Consider the following 16525-nt stretch of genomic DNA (forward strand, 5'->3'; position numbering starts at 1 on the left):
TCAGGTGGAGTGGACACCCCTGTCATGTGCTTTTATAGGAAATATATTAGAGCCCTGAATGTCCACTTTCAGACTCTATTCTTTCTTGCTGCCTGTAAGCATAGACAGCTACTTTTTACATGCCTCGACCCTAAGACAGTCATTTCTAATTCCCATGAGGAAGAGAATGTGATGATACAGGCTTCTGCCACTCAGAACACAGGTCTTCTGTGCCATATCTTCTGAATAGGAGAAAAGGGTAAGGAAGTTCAAGAGAGGACTGAGCTGGTCTACTTACTCACTTTTGTCTCAAGAATCCATCCTCTTGAACCTTTGCCTTGGAGGCAGCTAGATAGAAAAACCTATCAAGAATTCTCTATCCTGATGCCAATGGGTTTATCCACACTGCCCTTGGTAAGGTACCCCTCAGGTGCCTGCAAACCTGTTCATATCATATACTTTTATCAAATTGATTGGGGAGTTCTCAGATTGATCAGGGAATCCCTAATCAACTTCCTTCCCTTCGAATTTCAACTTCTGAAACATGATTTATTTATAAATAAAGTCTTTTGCCTTATTTGATGACCCTGAGTGTAAGGCTTGTTAAATAAAAGCATACTTATGATCTGCAAACAGCCTTTATTTACTGAGGTTTCCTCAGCCCTTGCTAATCGAATTAGAGATGTACAGAGAAGCATAATTTGTAAACTTCTTTGTCATTTTCTGCTATAGACAGCCTGGTTTCAACTTTTAACCATTCATAGTCATCAAGTGGAGGCTGGAAAAGGCTGTTATGTCTAGGGTTGAGATGACTTGGCCAAATGAGATATGAAACACTTGTACATTTCCTACTCATGCTTAGGTATAGGTATTGATAGATCTATACATGTAGATCTATCTATATATTACATATATATATATATATATGTTTAGATATATAGATAGGAAACACTTGTACATTTCCTATTCATGCTTAGATATAGATAGAGCTATACACGTAGATCTATCTATATCTATGTGTATTGTGACATTTAAAATCTAACATGTGGTCGCCTTTTTCCTGTCCCAAGTGTAGGGAAAACTAGCTAGGGTTTACTTATAAATTAGAAGTTAGCACCAGTTTTGGGCATTAAGCATTTATTAGTGAAAAAGAGAACACCTGGGTCAGAAAGCCAAGAAAAATCCTTTCTAACCTAAAGGAGAGATGAGTTCAGCCTGGCCTGCTTCTTCCAAGAGTCCTCTGCCACCAAGAGCCTGTTCAAGCAACGAACTGAGAGCAAGCCTCCTCTCTGTCCCCAGGAGAGGCGGTCCTTCCACCCCCGCTTCAAGCTAATTGGCTAGATCACCCAAATCCATTGTTTCACTGGACTTGAGGGTGGTCCCATGTTGAGGTTAGAGTCCGAAGTCTCTGAGAACACTCCCTCTTCAGAGTCAGGCAGGTGTGATTTCAATTGAATTAACTACATTAATCAGCAAAGTCAGTCAATCCAATCAGTCTGGGGCCTTTAGGCGTTGGAAAAACCCATTATTTTCTTTTTTTTCTTTTTTTTTTTTAGTGAGGCAATTGGGGTTAAGTGACTTGCCCAGGGTCACACAGCTAGTGTTAAGTGTCTGAGGTCGGATTTGAACTCAGGTCCTCCTGAATCCAGGGCCAGTGCTTTATCCACTGTGCCACCTAGCCGCCCCAAAACCCATTATTTTCTTACAGACCGGTGCTTCATTAAGAAACATAGTTTCGAGGCAGCTAGGTGGCACAGTGGATAGAGCACCAGCCCTGGAGTCAGAAGGACCTGAGTTCAAATCCGACCTCAGACCCTTGACACTTACTAGCTGTGTGACCCTGGGCAAGTCACTTAACCCCAATTGCCTCACCAAAAAAGAAAGAAAGAAAGAAACATAGTTTACTTAAATGAAGCAATAACATTACAGATACTTATGACTAACAATGAATGAAAAGAGAGAAAAGAAATTGAGCGACACATTTATTAAAAACGAGGAGGTGAATATTACAAATAGTGCATGCAGTGGGAAAAGGAAAACAGGAAAATGTCCATTTAAGTCTTTCAAAATCTTATCTCAGATAATTCTTGGGATGCCATCTGGTTGTGGCTTTGGATTCTGGCTCTGGATTCTGGGCATGGCCTCAGGTGTGGTTGTCTCAGTTGTTTCAGATGCTGATAATCAGCCAGAAAGTCTCAGCTGGAAAGTGTTTATAGAGAAGTCTCTCAGGTGTTTCAGATGCTGATGATCAGCTAAAAAGTCTCCTCAGCTGGAAAATTTCCTACAAAAATGATCTTAACACAACTTTAAATAGCTTTATCAATAACCAAATCAAACAATGAGAATTCTCAAAAACATATGTCTGAGGAAATTCACAATCTTTTAGAGATTTTACAATTATCGTCCACTTGTTACATGTGAAACACATAATAAAAACTAAAATTGAAATATTTTCTAAAACTTAATATTACTACATATCCCCCTCTGGAGAATAAATTGAGAAGGTGTAATATAAAAGTTGTCAGATTAATTTCAATTATAATAACTTCTAACAAAAGTGGTTGTCTCCTTAAGTTATTTGCAAAAAAGTCCATAAGTTATACTGATTATACCCTTCTCTAATACAGGGCTAAGACAATTGTGATATTAATTAAGAAAAGGATTCATATCTTAATTTCAACATTTTTTGTATCATCTGCCTAATTATCCTCATGCCATTATGAGAAATTAAAGAATCTAACAGATATCAAGGACAAATTCAACATCTACACATACACACACACACACACACATGTTTAGTTATAGAGATAGGAGACACTTGCACACATTTCTTACTCATTTTCTCTTACTGGGTGCAGAGACCCTTCACTAGGACCAGGTCTCCACAGCCGATAGGGAAAACAGGGTAAGACAGTGAATGAATAACTGAGGCCAAATTGGTTCTCCTTGACCCTCTGCTTCATCCTGATGGTGACAGTATTTGGTCTGTATTAAGTATCTCACAGTGTCCTGGGCATTGTACCAAGCACAGGCCCAGTTTGGTCGCTCCCTCCTGGAACATCACTGTACATATTATATAACATTGATTATTCTGTAGGGTTTCAGGGTCGGTGGGTAAACTTTATCCCATGGACCTCCCTTCAAAAAGAATCTCAGACATGCCGGCCTGACTCAGGTGACTCATGTCATAGTAAGGCAAGCAGTCTAGGTCTTCTCAGAGGTTAAAAAAATGACCATGGGGGCAGCTAGGTGGTGCAGTGGATAGAGCACCGGCTCTGGATTCAGGAGGACCTGAGTTCAAACCCAGCCTCAGAAACTTAACACTTACTAGCTGTGTGACCCTGGGCAAGTCACTTAACCTCAATTGCCTCACCAAAAAACAAACCAAAACCAAAACAAACAAACCAAAAAGAATGACCGTGCTACTAGGCAAGTAGCTAGGTACTCATATCGTTTCTGTACTCATAGTGGCTTCAGCAGATAACGGTATGTAAACACCCAGCCATGCAGAAGTGATTTTCTTCTCTTTTACCATCCACATGTGTGTGCTAACACTTTGCCATCACTGCCTCTCCAAACGCAGAGGAGTTCAGAGTCTCAGCAGAGTGTCAGAGGGAGGAATCAGAGATCCTGGACTTCTTAGCCAATGAGATTAAATCCCAAATGCCTCAGGTAAGCCTGGAAGAAGCATTTCAGAAACCACAGATTCCTTTGAGGAAAACAGAAGCTGAGGAGCCAGGGATGACTGTCCCCCTTGCCTCTCAGGACAGTTCAATGTACTCAGAGGTGCCAAGGCTGGATGGAGACAAAGCTGAGCAGAGTTTGACATCTCCTGAGCCCGCTGTGTTGGAAAGCCCCAAACCTTCAGGATATTTCAGAGTGGGGGTTGAAGGCTCCGAGGTCCACCAAAGCTTTCTTAGTGAACATTATGGCGCTGAAGCCATTGGCCAAGGTGCCATTAATATGCCTGGGGAAGAAGTCTCAGATAGGTCAGCAGGGTCTAGACCATCCCAAAGCCCTGGGGATTACCCATCAGTACTGCCTGTGAAAGAAAGGGCCGTGGTAAGGGAGGATGATGAAGATCGTGACGTCGATGAATCCTTACCCCAAGATTCACCTCTCCCTCCTCAGCTTTCTCCAATACCAGTGAGCTTACAACCTCAAGAAGTAGCTTTGCCTTCAGTGACTTCCAGAGAAACTGTTGCAATCCCTCATTTACCAGTGGAACATCATATCAGAATTCCTCTGCCTGATGATTTTCTCTCCAAAATTTCCCCAGAGATGCCCGTGATTGAAAGAGACCTCCCTGCAGTAGGCCAGGTAGCAACTGAAGGTAGTGATGGACTCTCTAGTTTAGAATTATCTGAGGGTGTGTTCCACGTGGATATCAAACCTAATATCCCAAAGGAGCAAGAATTTTCAGAGTTGGGCCCAGAAGACTCATTGAGTGGGGAGCCGGGGAGCCCAAGTGCCTCAGTGGAGGTGGATGCAAAAACGCCAGAGAAGCAACCTGTACGCTCCCCATCCGGGAAGCCAGTCAGTCGAGTTCCTCAGTTAAAAGGTGTGTGTCTTGCTCTACTCTCCCAAGCTCGTGCATTTCCTAGTGACTTGTACCACGGCAAGGCTGCTGACACCGTACCAATGAGCTTTCCGGCCCTTCCTTTGACACCTGCCGCTTGAGAGACTTCCGGGGATGTCCACTGTGAGCAGACAGAGGACGCTGCTGCTTTCACCCTCCCAGTGGCTCCAAACACCCCCTGCTCCTCTCTCATGCTTGCCTGCCATTTTGCATGTGCACCACCACTTAACAGTTAACGCTTACTTCCCTTGTTTGTTCTTATGGTTCTTTGATTATTGCTGTTCCACTAACTCTTGGGAGGTTGATGGTCAGTGAGTGACTCTGCGTTCCACAGAGGAGACATTGACACTCACCCATCTAAGTACATGGGCATGGAGACATGGTGGGGGGAGTGGTACTACTTATATGTTAATTGCTTTTGATAATGAAAAAAAAAATGTCAGTCACCAAACAGAGGTTGTTCCCTGAGACTTGTACAGTCAGTGGGACAGAAACATCAAGGTAGCTGGTGGCCTTATTAAAGTTGGGACATCAGTCCAAAACACTATCACAGGGAGGAAGCCTTCCAGAGGATTCAGATTCCTCCTATTATTATTTTTTTTTTTTTAGTGAGGCAATTGGGGTTAAGTGACTTGCCCAGGGTCACACAACTAGTAAGTGTTAAGTGTCTGAGGCCGGATTTGAACTCAGGTACTCCTGATTCCAGCGCCGGTGCTCTATCCACTGCGCCACCTAGCTGCCCTCTGATTCCTCCTATTCTTAAGGGACATCTCTCCACTTACTTTGGGGCTACCCCAAAGTTTGATAGGGTCTTACATAGTCACTCACTTATTCATTCATCTATCCATTCATGTGTTGAATTGCATGCAAGGCCCCTTCCTAGATACTATTTATCAATACACACCCAAGAAAACGAAGATAGCAGTCTTCACGTTCAGCAACACTGTTAATGTCTGCAAGTGAAGAACAGCACTATGGGGGAATGTTGATGCTGAAGGAACAGCACAGTCAGCAGGACGTTGAGAGGGCAGTACATGAAATTCCTAAACTACCATCTTCAGGGTTGGTATGATCCAGTGAGCATTTATGGAATGCCCATTGTATACAAAGCAATGTGCTTTGAGGAGAGCAAAGATACAGAAGACATGTTCCCTGCCCTCAGAGAACAGAGCAAGAGATAAGGCAAGGTGCACAAATTGCCCATTAGAAGCCAGGATGGTAAAATAACAGACGAGTAAGGAACTTCAGAAGAAGTAGAAGTTACTTCAAGTTGGGGGCAGAGGTAATTAAGGAAGGATTCAGTTGTACAGATGGCCCACCTGAGCTAGACCTTACAGAACAGGGATAGCAATTAGACAGGCAGCCCTGAGTGAGGAAGGTGGGGAAGAAGGGAACTGCAAAAAAAGAGCGGGATGAGAGAAGGCAGAGAAGTGGGAAACCACAGAGTGCTCTGGAGATGCTGAGGCTGGAAAAGGAGATGAGATCCAAATTGTGGGGGGCCTTGAATGCCAGGAAGTGGTAAATCCCAAAGATACCACGCACATCTGATTGTTCAGAGCCCCTGATTTTCAACTCCGCATATGATCAGTCAGTAGGATTGACCGGGTTTAGAGGACACCAGGAAGATAGGAAGATGAGAATTGAGACACTATTTTTATATAAAAACTAGTTAGTTAAAACATCTCAGTCAAGACTTAATGTAGGGTTGAATGAAGGGAAAGATGGTGTTTGAGTTACATTCCATTTTTGTTCTGGGGGAATTAACAATAATGAAAATAAAAGGCAACTCACATTTAGAGAACACTTCAGAGTTTGCAGTGTGCTCTACCTGGAAAGCAGATGCCATTATTTATTCCCATTTAACAGATGAGGAAACCGAAGCAAGTGGAAGTTAAGTGATTTACCCAGGGTCACTTACTGAGCTAGTAAGTGAATGAGGCAGGATTTGAACTCACTTCTTCCAGAATACTATAGATGATCTGTTGCTTTTATTTTTCCTAATTTGCCTTCTGAAGAGAAAGAATTGGAGGGGACGGGAGCCATTTCTATGCCTTTTTGTTCCTATTCAACCTTTGATTTGGCTATAGTCATGCTTCAGTTCAACATGTGCCATGAATATACTTGACACGAGAGAATACTATATGTGACCCTGGCATGTCAGGAATCCATGCTATGGAAAGACAGATTCCAAAAGTGAAGAATAGACCATGCCCCCCAAATTACCAGCTTTGTGACAGGTTCTTGAACTTGATTCCAGAGGCTTCTTTGAAAAGGAAGCCAGGAGTTTGTCCACCATCTTGGCCATATGAGAGGATGTGCAGCAGGAAGGCTCAAACTGTGTCTGATGCCAGCTTACCTACCCCCTTCTCCAAGACTCTAGAAGGCTATAGCCACAGGACAGTGGTACTTGGAACTGATGTTATGCTTACTCTCAGCCCCAACTTACTCCCTGTTGAGTTAGGGGAGGAAGGGACAGTAGGGAAGACAGAGTTCTGCCCTGCCCCACATTTGCAGACAAAAGTGAGCAGTACTTGTTTATGTTATTTACCTTCTGATTGTGTCTCTCCCTACTTTACATGATCATATATGTTCCTGTCTGATTAGAAACAAACAAAAAATCAGGTGGGCCACTAGATCCTTTTCTGGTATGATTAATCATGGCAGTGAATAGAGATTTGGGAAAATATTGTTACCCTTTTTGAGAGATCAGAGACATATCCCTCCTTCAGCACAAAAGGAAGAACACACATTGATCCCATTTCAAAATCCCACAAGCAAGACAGCAATGCTATGGTCATACCCTTAGATAAATGCAACATCTCCATAATCCGCTCAACCTCTATGAGATAATCCTTTGAGATAAATGCAAACTGAGCCCAGAAAAGACCAACCTCCCACAAGGTGCCATACTCCTTGCAACCCATCTAATAAGTGAGGTGCCCATTGTAATGGGTAATTAATAATAGCTAATGAAATAATCTGAGCATAGGTAGGCATTCACAAGAATGGTGGATTCCCCATTTAGTCCAAAGACCCCAAATACAGAGTAAGGCAGATTTTATGTCCCCCAAATAATCAAATAATTCCCCAAAGTCCAATTAATTATAACAAAAATAATTAACCAGGATATAAACCAGGATACAAAATTAGCTGATTTCTGATTGGAGGAAAGTGTAGGGGCTTTCCAAGTTGGAAGGGGGAAAAAAGTAAGTTTCGGTCCAGTTGGGAGGGGGATGAGTAGGTTTGGGGGTCCTCTATTTGTAAAATGAAAGGTTGACTAATTACATCCACCTGATTGTCTGAAACAATGGATGGCTTATATAGTTTCCCATGGATGAATAACAGAAAAACAACAAAATGGAGGGGAATACATGTGGCAGCACAAGATGGAGGCAGTGTTCAACATTAGAATCTGTTCAGTCCTTCTGATTCTCTCAGTTAACTAACATTTTTATCTTATCACCATCCATCTGTTAGATGTGGGAACCAGAGTTTCCTCATATCTTGCATTATGTCCACAGGGATATTATCTTTTATTGAGGGAGCTCCATCCCAACTCTTATATGTGGAGCACCCCTTTACTACCCATGGGGCATACCCCCATCACACATGCTACAAGGGAAAGGGGGACAGGAAAGCTGGCACCTAGAAATTGGGCACAGCTCATTCTTGTCCACTGGGCATCCTCCTATACGGCCCTCAAGATGAAACACAAATGCCTGAATTCCCTTTTCCTTGAAACCCTCAAAACCAAGCTCAAAAGCATTGCCAAACTGGTGATCTGGTGCAGTAATCTACTCTCTGCTTACGGAGTCTGGCAGCTGGGTGCTGCAGTGGATAGAACACTGTGCCTAGAGTCAGGAAGACCTGAGTTCAGATCCCGTCTCAGATTCTCTTTAGCTTGGTGACCCTGGGCAAGCCACTTAGCCTCTCTGTGCCTCAGTTTCTTCATCTGTAAAACAAGGGTGATAATAATAGCATTTACCTTCTAGGGTTGTTGTGAAGATCAAGTGAGGTAATAATTGTAAAGTCCTTAAAACAGGGCTTGGCACATAGTAAGCATTATATAAATGTTAGCTATAATTTTTATCATCTTCATGGCAGTGCTCTCTAAATAAGCAGCCCAAGGAGGCTGGGGTTATTATATTGTTACATTATTCTTATGTTATATTATTCTTATATCATAAAAATGAAGCCATCCTTACCCTCAAGGGACCTGCATTCTACTCAAGAATGATACTATACAGAGCTTTTGATTTGTGATGGGAGGAGTAAGGGGGAGAGAGAGTGTGTGCATGGAAGTGATCTGTTTGGGGGGACCTTGGGTGAATAATCTTTCTGGACAAAAGTTCCTTTGTTCCCTGTGTTGATTTTCTAGGCCCCCATAATATGTCTTCACGTAATTGTTAACAGTATGTTAAATGGTCCTCAGCCCCATATGAACTGTTCCATTAGGTGCCTAAAGGCCACGCCAGTAATAACAATAGACCCTGCTGCATGTTCCTTCTTTTGGCCAACCTCTTCCTTCCCCTGTGTTGTGCCGAGGCAGTTAAACCCTATTATTGCTGCAGTTTGAAATCTAACAGACCCATTAGGTTTCTTGTGGGCGCTGTCCAGCACCACCTGAATAAAGCATGTGCCGCTGACCCAGGCAAAATGCAACTTACTGAAGGTCCCTTTCAGGGATTGGAGGACACGGGCTGTACTACCTTGAACTCAGGCCTCACATTCGATCTTATCTTATATTTCCTCAGCTCGTAAAGGCAGTGCAACTGGAAGTGACGAGAAAAAAGCCAAGGTAAGCTAACCAAACGTGAAAATTTGGAATGTGAATTCAGTTGATCCTAAAACGGTTTTTTAAAAAAACTTTTGAGTAAAAAAATTCAAGCATATGTTGGGCAGATTAATAATTCAATCTAAAGTAGTGTTATTGTTTTTGTTATTAAGAAAGATAAAATATTTAATGTGTTTACATAGTGCCTTACATGTACTCTCCTATTTGATCCTCACAACCCTGTGAGGTAGGTGGTGTAAGTGCTGTTGCCCCCATTTTACAGATGAAGCCTTGAAAATTTGTGACTAAGGTCACAGAGCTGATAAGTGGGAAAGTTTGGGGCTTTTTCCACTTTTATCTGTTCCAAAGAAGGGTTTAAAAGCCTCCTCTGCAAATACTTGAAAAACACCTATCCCAGCATCCTCACAAAAGACTGTTAATGTTCACAGGAGTGAAAGACAATTAGCAAATATACAAATTGTGTTTCTGCTTGTGGTTTCATTACTTGCTTGTTCAAGTATTTGGGCTTTTAGGAAACAAAAGCTTATTCAGATTTCTCCAGGTATGTTGCAATTTTACACACATTGCATGCCCGGCAAACATTTCATGTGTACACATTAGCACAAGAGAGCATTGAATAAACTACAGAATACCTCAGTGATACAGAACAGAGATGAGGAAGAATTACCACTTACCACTAAGTGAGGCTAGTCAAGGAAGGCCTCCTGGAGGACAAAGGCTATGTGCCGGACCTAGAGGAATAGAGGTTGGAAATTGATGGGAAAGTGAAAGAAGGGCTGCCTAGGGAAGCAAAGACATGGAATTGTGGGAGAGCAAAATGTGCCTGAGACAAACAGCAGATTGGCTTGGCGATACCAAAGAGTCCAGATTGGGGAGTATTATTAAGAGGATTAGATTGGGAAAAAATGTATGAGATTTAAAAAACCCCATTTAATGAGAAGACCTTGAATGCCAAGCTATGGAGATAAGATTTATTCTGATAGCAATAAGGATTACTTGAAGTTTCTTGAGTGAGGGGAGTAACCTGCTAAAAAGATGTTTTCAACCTCTAGTCCTCAAAAAGTCACAGGAGTTAAAACAAAAAGAGATGTTAGGGGTCATCTAGTCCAGTCCCCTCATTTTGCAGATTAGGAAACTGGGACTCAGAGAGAAGTGACTCACCCAATATCACGTCAGGGACTAAGTGGCACAGCTGTGATTCTCTATCTCCCTTTGGGGCTTGGGGCTTTGGAAAAAAAAAGTGGATTCAGTATTTCAAGGGCAGCATTTTTCTGTTCAATTCATTAATTATTCAGCCTACTATGGTATTGAGAGATTTACAAAGAATAATAAGATGAGGTCCCTGTTCTCAATGAGTTGACAGTCTAGTAGTAGGATGAGACATTCTGATGAGTCATATGGTTGAGCACACAGCATAATAGAAGGTAGGATGCAATAGCGAAATAAGAGGTATAAATTAAATGCTGCAGCTTTTCAGAAGAGGGAGACATCACTTTCATCCAGAGGAGGTCAAGGAAGGCTTCCTGGAAGAGAAAGCATTTGAGCAGGACCATCTCCAACTCAATATAATTCCAAACAGACCTCATTATCTTCCAGCTCAATCCGTACACCCGTCACCTGTCATAATAGTAGTCTCTTAATTTATCACCCTATTTCTGATCCTTCCCCTCCCTGAACTATCCTTTACAGGGCTGCCAAAATAATATTACTTAGACTTAAGTTTGGGGCACCTAGGTGGTGCAGTGGATAAAGCACCAACCCTGGATTCAGGAAGACCTGAGTTCAAATACAGCCTCAGACACTTGACACTTACTAGCTGTGTGACCCTGGACAAGTCACTTAACCCCTGTTCACACACACACACACACACACACACAAGACTTAAGTTTGACCACATCACTCCCTTCTCAAAAACCTTCAAATGGCTCCATTTCCTCCTGATTAAAAAATAAATAAATAAAAAGCCATCAGCCTAGTGTTAAGGCTTTCTACAATCTGGCTCCACCCTACCTTTAAAACTTTGTTTCTTATTATTCCCCTTCATGCCAGCTACATTCCAGCCAAACAGGACGGCGAGCCATTTCCCAGACTCATTATGCCATCTCATGCCTCTGTTTATTGACATTCACATTGGCTACCCCCTACCTCTGGCAATGCAGTTCCTCATCTCTGCCATGGAGCAGAATCCTGATCTTAATTCAACACTCAAGTGCTACCCCCTCGATGAAGGAGGGACAGAGACAGAGACAGAGAGTGTAAGTTAAAAGGAAGAAAAGATAAATTAATAATGTAAATAAATTCAGAGAACTTGGCCTAGGGCAGGTACATTGAGGAGTCTGTGAGATAGACTAATTTCAACATAGTATAATCTTATCTAATCACAGGGACAAAATAATGACTTAAAAGAGGAAGGGATGAAAATTCAAAAGAAAAAAATGAAGGAAACACAAGCCTAACAATTAGAACCTTTATGAGGGACTAAGTGCCAGGCCTGGAGTGAGGAAGACTCATCTTCCTGAGTTCAAATCTGGCCTGAGACACTTAACTAGCCATGGGACCCTGGGCAAATCACATAACCCTGTTTGACTCAGTTTCCTCATCTGTAAAATAAGGAGAAGGAAATGTCTAACCACTTGAGTACCTTTGCCAAGAAAACCCTAAATGGAATCACAAAGAGTTGGATATAACTAAAAAAATGACTCAACAATAGAAGAGTTGTTTCCAAAAATCAGAAAAACAATAGGGAGCCAATAATGAGCTATTATATTTAAATTTAAATAAAAATCAATGGAAGTGACAAGTGGTCCAGTCTTACTGGAGCACAGGGCTCGTGAAAGGGTAATAGTGGGAGATAAGACTAGAAAGATTGGGTTGAGACCATATGATAGAGGCTCTTAATGACCTGGATAAGGAGCTGGGACCTTATTTGACAGGCACAAAATTTTTTTTGAGCCAAACTATAGCATGATCAGGACCAGCTTCAAAAAGATTAATCTAGGGCAGCTAGGTGGTACAGTGGATAGAGCACCGGCCCTGGATTCAGGAGGGCCTGAGTTCAAATCCAGCCTCAGATATGTGACATTTACTAGCTTTGTGACCCTGGGCAAGTCATTTAACCCCAATTGCCTCACCAAAAAAAAAAAAAAAAAGATTAATCCAACTACAGTGTGTAAGAGATATATCTGAGTAGTGAGAAACCAGAAGCCAGAGGAAGGGAGGCCAGTCAAGATGATATTATGGTGGTTTTAGGCAAGAGGTCATGAGGGTGAAGGCTAAGGCTGTGGCAGGGGGACCCACATGGAAGAGGCCTGCCCCTGCCTCTGCCACTAGTTAACTATGTGACCTTGGGGGAGGCACTCACATACAACCCCTATCCCTTATCTAAGCTCCTGATGCTTTGGACCTCGGTCTCTTGATCTGTTAGGCAAAGGAGTTGACCTCAGTGACCCTAAGGTCTCTTCTAGCTCTCTGGCATTCCATGGTTATGTGGTTTTCTGTGTTGCAAAAAATAACATCAACGGAATTAATCAAGTAATTGGATGTTGGAGTTGAGGAAAAGAGGTGTCAGAGATGATGCTGTAATGGTATCATGAGAAAAGCATTAGTAGTAACTTCTGTCACTCCTATTAATTCACATTCTAGCTTTACAATCCTTCTTTAATTTTTTTCAACCTCTCAGTCTGGCTTTACCTTCTTCTCTACTAAGCACTCAAGACTTGAATTTGAATCTTGGCTCTGCTCCCTTATACAAATCATGCAGTGTCCCTGGGCCTCAGTTTCCTCACCTATAAAGAAAAAGTGTTGGACTCAATGATTTCGACTATCCCTTTAAGCTCTAAATTCTGTCTTCCTAATGACCCTATTATTTTGAACCTAAGTGACATATCCATTGATAGATAAGGAACTTAGCAGTAGTAAGAGGTTTGAGGAAGAAGAAATTTTCAAGTTTAGACATGTTAGGTTTGAGGTACCAGAGGGACATCCACGTAGAGATGTCCAGGGGAATATTAGACATACAAACCTGAAAGTTAAGAGAGGCATCGGCACTGGAGTATAGGTTGGGGAAATGTCTTGAACGTCCTAAGTGTGGATGAAATCATCAAAGGAAAGAGTGTAGAAAGAACAAAGATCTTGGAACACCAAGAGAAATTAGGATTTATTGTTGGAGGTGTTAAGAAAGAAGAGAAATCATCACAGATGGAGGAGGAATGGAGAGAGAGAGCCACTTGGAGAATGCCTTGTTATGGAAACCAAGGGAAGAGAGAATTTCAAGAAAGTGGGATTCATGTCAGATAAATAGAGATGGTCAAGAAAAGTGAAGACTGAGAAAAGGCCCATTGGATTTGGTTATTAGAAGGGCATTAGTGGCTTTTGAGAGAATAGTTTGTATAGTGTGTGAGGTGAATGAGCAGACAAGAAGTAGAGGCAGTGAGAGTCACAATTCTTTTCTTTTTTCTTTTTTTTTTTTGGGCAGGGCAATGAGGGTTAAGTGACTTGCCCAGGGTCACACAGCTAGTAAGTGTCAAGTGTCTGAGTCCAGATTTGAACTCAAGTGCTCCCGAATCCAGGGATGATGCTTTATCCACTGCACCACCTAACTGCCCCGAGAGTCACAATTCTTTAGAGAAGTTTGCTTTTTGGGCAGCATTGAGGCTTCAGCTGGGGTTAAATTGACAGCAGGGCCAGTTGACTTTCTTTCATGCTTCTTTAACTTCTTGGCATGCTGGAAGCAGGAGTGGAGAAAGAAGGGAGTCGAGAGACTAGGTTTTCTAGAATATCTGTGAGTGTCATTGAAATGAGTGCTTAGTAGAGAAGAAGGTAAAGCCAGACTGAGAGGCTGAAAAAAATTAAAGAAAGATTATAAAGCTAGAATGTGAATTAATAGGAGTGACAGAAGTTAGGAAGTTATATTCAGAGAGTAGTTTCAGCGTTTGAGATCTTCAAAGTCAAATAAGCATGCTGATGAGTGGATAGAGAGAGAAAGATCCTTGGAGCCCTAAGAGGATAGATGACATCACCAAGTCGTCTAGGATGGAAATAGGAAGGCTGTAAGGCCAGTGCTTAAGTCAGCACAGAGGGTAAGTGGGAGAGCATTGTTTAGACAAAAGAGTCAAGGATGAGGATAGTCATGGTATGGGCTTTGAAAGAGGAGCAGTTGTTAGGAGAAGGTTGGTAAAGAAATGGTTTGGAAGGAATCATGGAGAACAAGGAGGATATCGGTCACTCTGTAGTCACATCGGTTTCATTTGTGTGCCACTCTTCATGATCCCATTTGGGGTTTTCTTGGCAGAGATAATGGAGTGGTTTGCCATTTCCATCTCCAGCTCATTTTACATATGAAGAAACTAAGGCAAACAGGGTTAAGTGACTTACCCAGGGTCACACAACTAGTACGTGTTTAATGCCAGATTTGACCTCTTAGGTCTTCCAGACTCTAGGCCCAGAACTTTATCCACTGTGCCACCTACCTGCCTGTGGATCTAGATACTTGCCTACATTTCTCAAAGACATCTTAAAGAGATTTCAGGTCCAAAAGCAAATCTATGTGAAAGCTAGTAGATTCTTGCCATAAATAATAGGGGTGTAAATTTGTTGTTGTTTTTCCTAAGATTTAACATTAATGAGACTAGGTAATGTTAAGATTAGATAGTTTATTTTTAAACTAGCCATAACTTGGATTTTAGACGTGTGTGTGTGTGTGTGCATGTGTGTGTGTGTATGTGTGTGTGTGTGTGTTCTGTATGTAAATATAGATTGCCAGGACAAGTAAAGATCTAAAGTATTATAGCACTGCCACAGCCTTGAAAACATGCAAGCATCCAAACGCATAATGAGCAAGTATCTTAACAGTCATTTATCTGTAAAATGTCACAGCTGGAAGAAACCCCAGGGATTGTCTGGTTCAACCCCCTCATTTTGCGTATGGGAAAAGTGAGGCAGAATCTCTTGCCCAAGGTCACACAGCAAGTTAATGGCAGCACCAGGATCAGAACTCAGGGCCCCTGATTCCAGCCCAGCATTCTTTTCTGCATGGGCATAAAGTTAGCAAGCGTGCATCAGCCTGTCACTAGAAATAATTATGTAGGGACAGTCCGATAGCACCCTGGAGCTGTGTAAAGCAGCAGATGCCTTCAAGATTCCCTCATTCTCCACGTCTATCATGAACCCCGCCCCCAAACAGAACCCAAACCCAGCATCCTGATGATTGTTCTGAGCCACGTCCCACCCCCCAAGTCCTAGCCTCCTTTGACAACCTTCAGCACTCATTGACCCCTTTTGGTTTGCTTTCTTTTTATGTACTGATTTTGGTTCTGATTTTATTTTATGTTCGCATTTAAGACATCCACACCTTCCTCTGCTCAAACCTTCCTGAAAGGTAGACCTACCATTAGCCCTAAACGACCCTCTCCTGTTAGCTCAGACCCTTCGATCACACCCTCCAGCCCAGCTGTGTCCTCAGTACCAGGTCTCTCTCCTAAACCCGTCTCTTCTGTCACATCCCAAACTGGCAGTTCTGGAGCAAAAGCAATGAAACCCAAGGTAAGGAGCCTGGCTTTGCATAGGGTCAAGCTATGCTGGTGGGTGTGGTTGGCTCATTCATCAACAATTGCACTCTGATCCATGGAAAAGCTACTTTGGGGTGTGTCCCTGTCATTTGTCCTAAGCAGCAAGATTAACCCAACTCTTGAGTAAGTTGAAGGAAGAGCATGTTATATTAGAGGAGGCTTGAAGTTAGTTTTTAATATTAATTGAGGAATTTTATTGTATTTTATTCAGCTTTTTGTTGTTTTGCACAGATAATAATTCAGTGTTTGATTAAAACCATGAACATAAATTATTTGGAGAACTACCTGCCTGACAATTGTTGGGGAAACTGAAAAATAGGCAGAAATTAGGTTTAGACCAACATAGTATACCATATACCACAGTGAACTTAAAATGGATATATGACCTGAATGTTAAGGGTCAAACCACAAAAAAAAATTAGAATACCACCAAATACAAATACCTTTCACAGCTATGACTGAGAGGGAAAACTCTTAACTAATAAACAAGGCAATGAAGCAATCATGAAAAAAATAAGATGTCAATAAAACCAAGATTTTTTAAAGGTTTATTTAATCAAAATTGTCCATTTTATCTCCTAGGATCAGCTCTTTTTTTGTGATTCA

At 42.0% G+C, this 16525-nt stretch overlaps 1 protein-coding gene across 12 annotated transcripts in view; it reads left to right on the forward strand.

The window, feature by feature from the left end:
- MAPT (microtubule associated protein tau) overlaps positions 1 to 16525 on the forward strand; it is a 166847-nt gene that overhangs the window by 96017 nt on the left and 54305 nt on the right. For 7 of the 12 annotated variants that reach the window (XM_044002566.1, XM_044002568.1, XM_044002573.1 and 4 more), the window contains 2 exons: positions 3563 to 4540; positions 9313 to 9356. In XM_044002566.1, coding sequence (XP_043858501.1) covers positions 3563 to 4540; positions 9313 to 9356 — 1022 coding nt within the window. The remainder of the gene's footprint in view (positions 1 to 3562; positions 4541 to 9312; positions 9357 to 16525) is intronic. The other 5 variants (XM_044002571.1, XM_044002570.1, XM_044002572.1 and 2 more) reach the window with 2 other exon arrangements.

Source organism: Dromiciops gliroides, chromosome 4 (genome assembly GCF_019393635.1).
Source record: "Dromiciops gliroides isolate mDroGli1 chromosome 4, mDroGli1.pri, whole genome shotgun sequence".
NCBI classification, from domain to species: domain Eukaryota; kingdom Metazoa; phylum Chordata; class Mammalia; order Microbiotheria; family Microbiotheriidae; genus Dromiciops; species Dromiciops gliroides.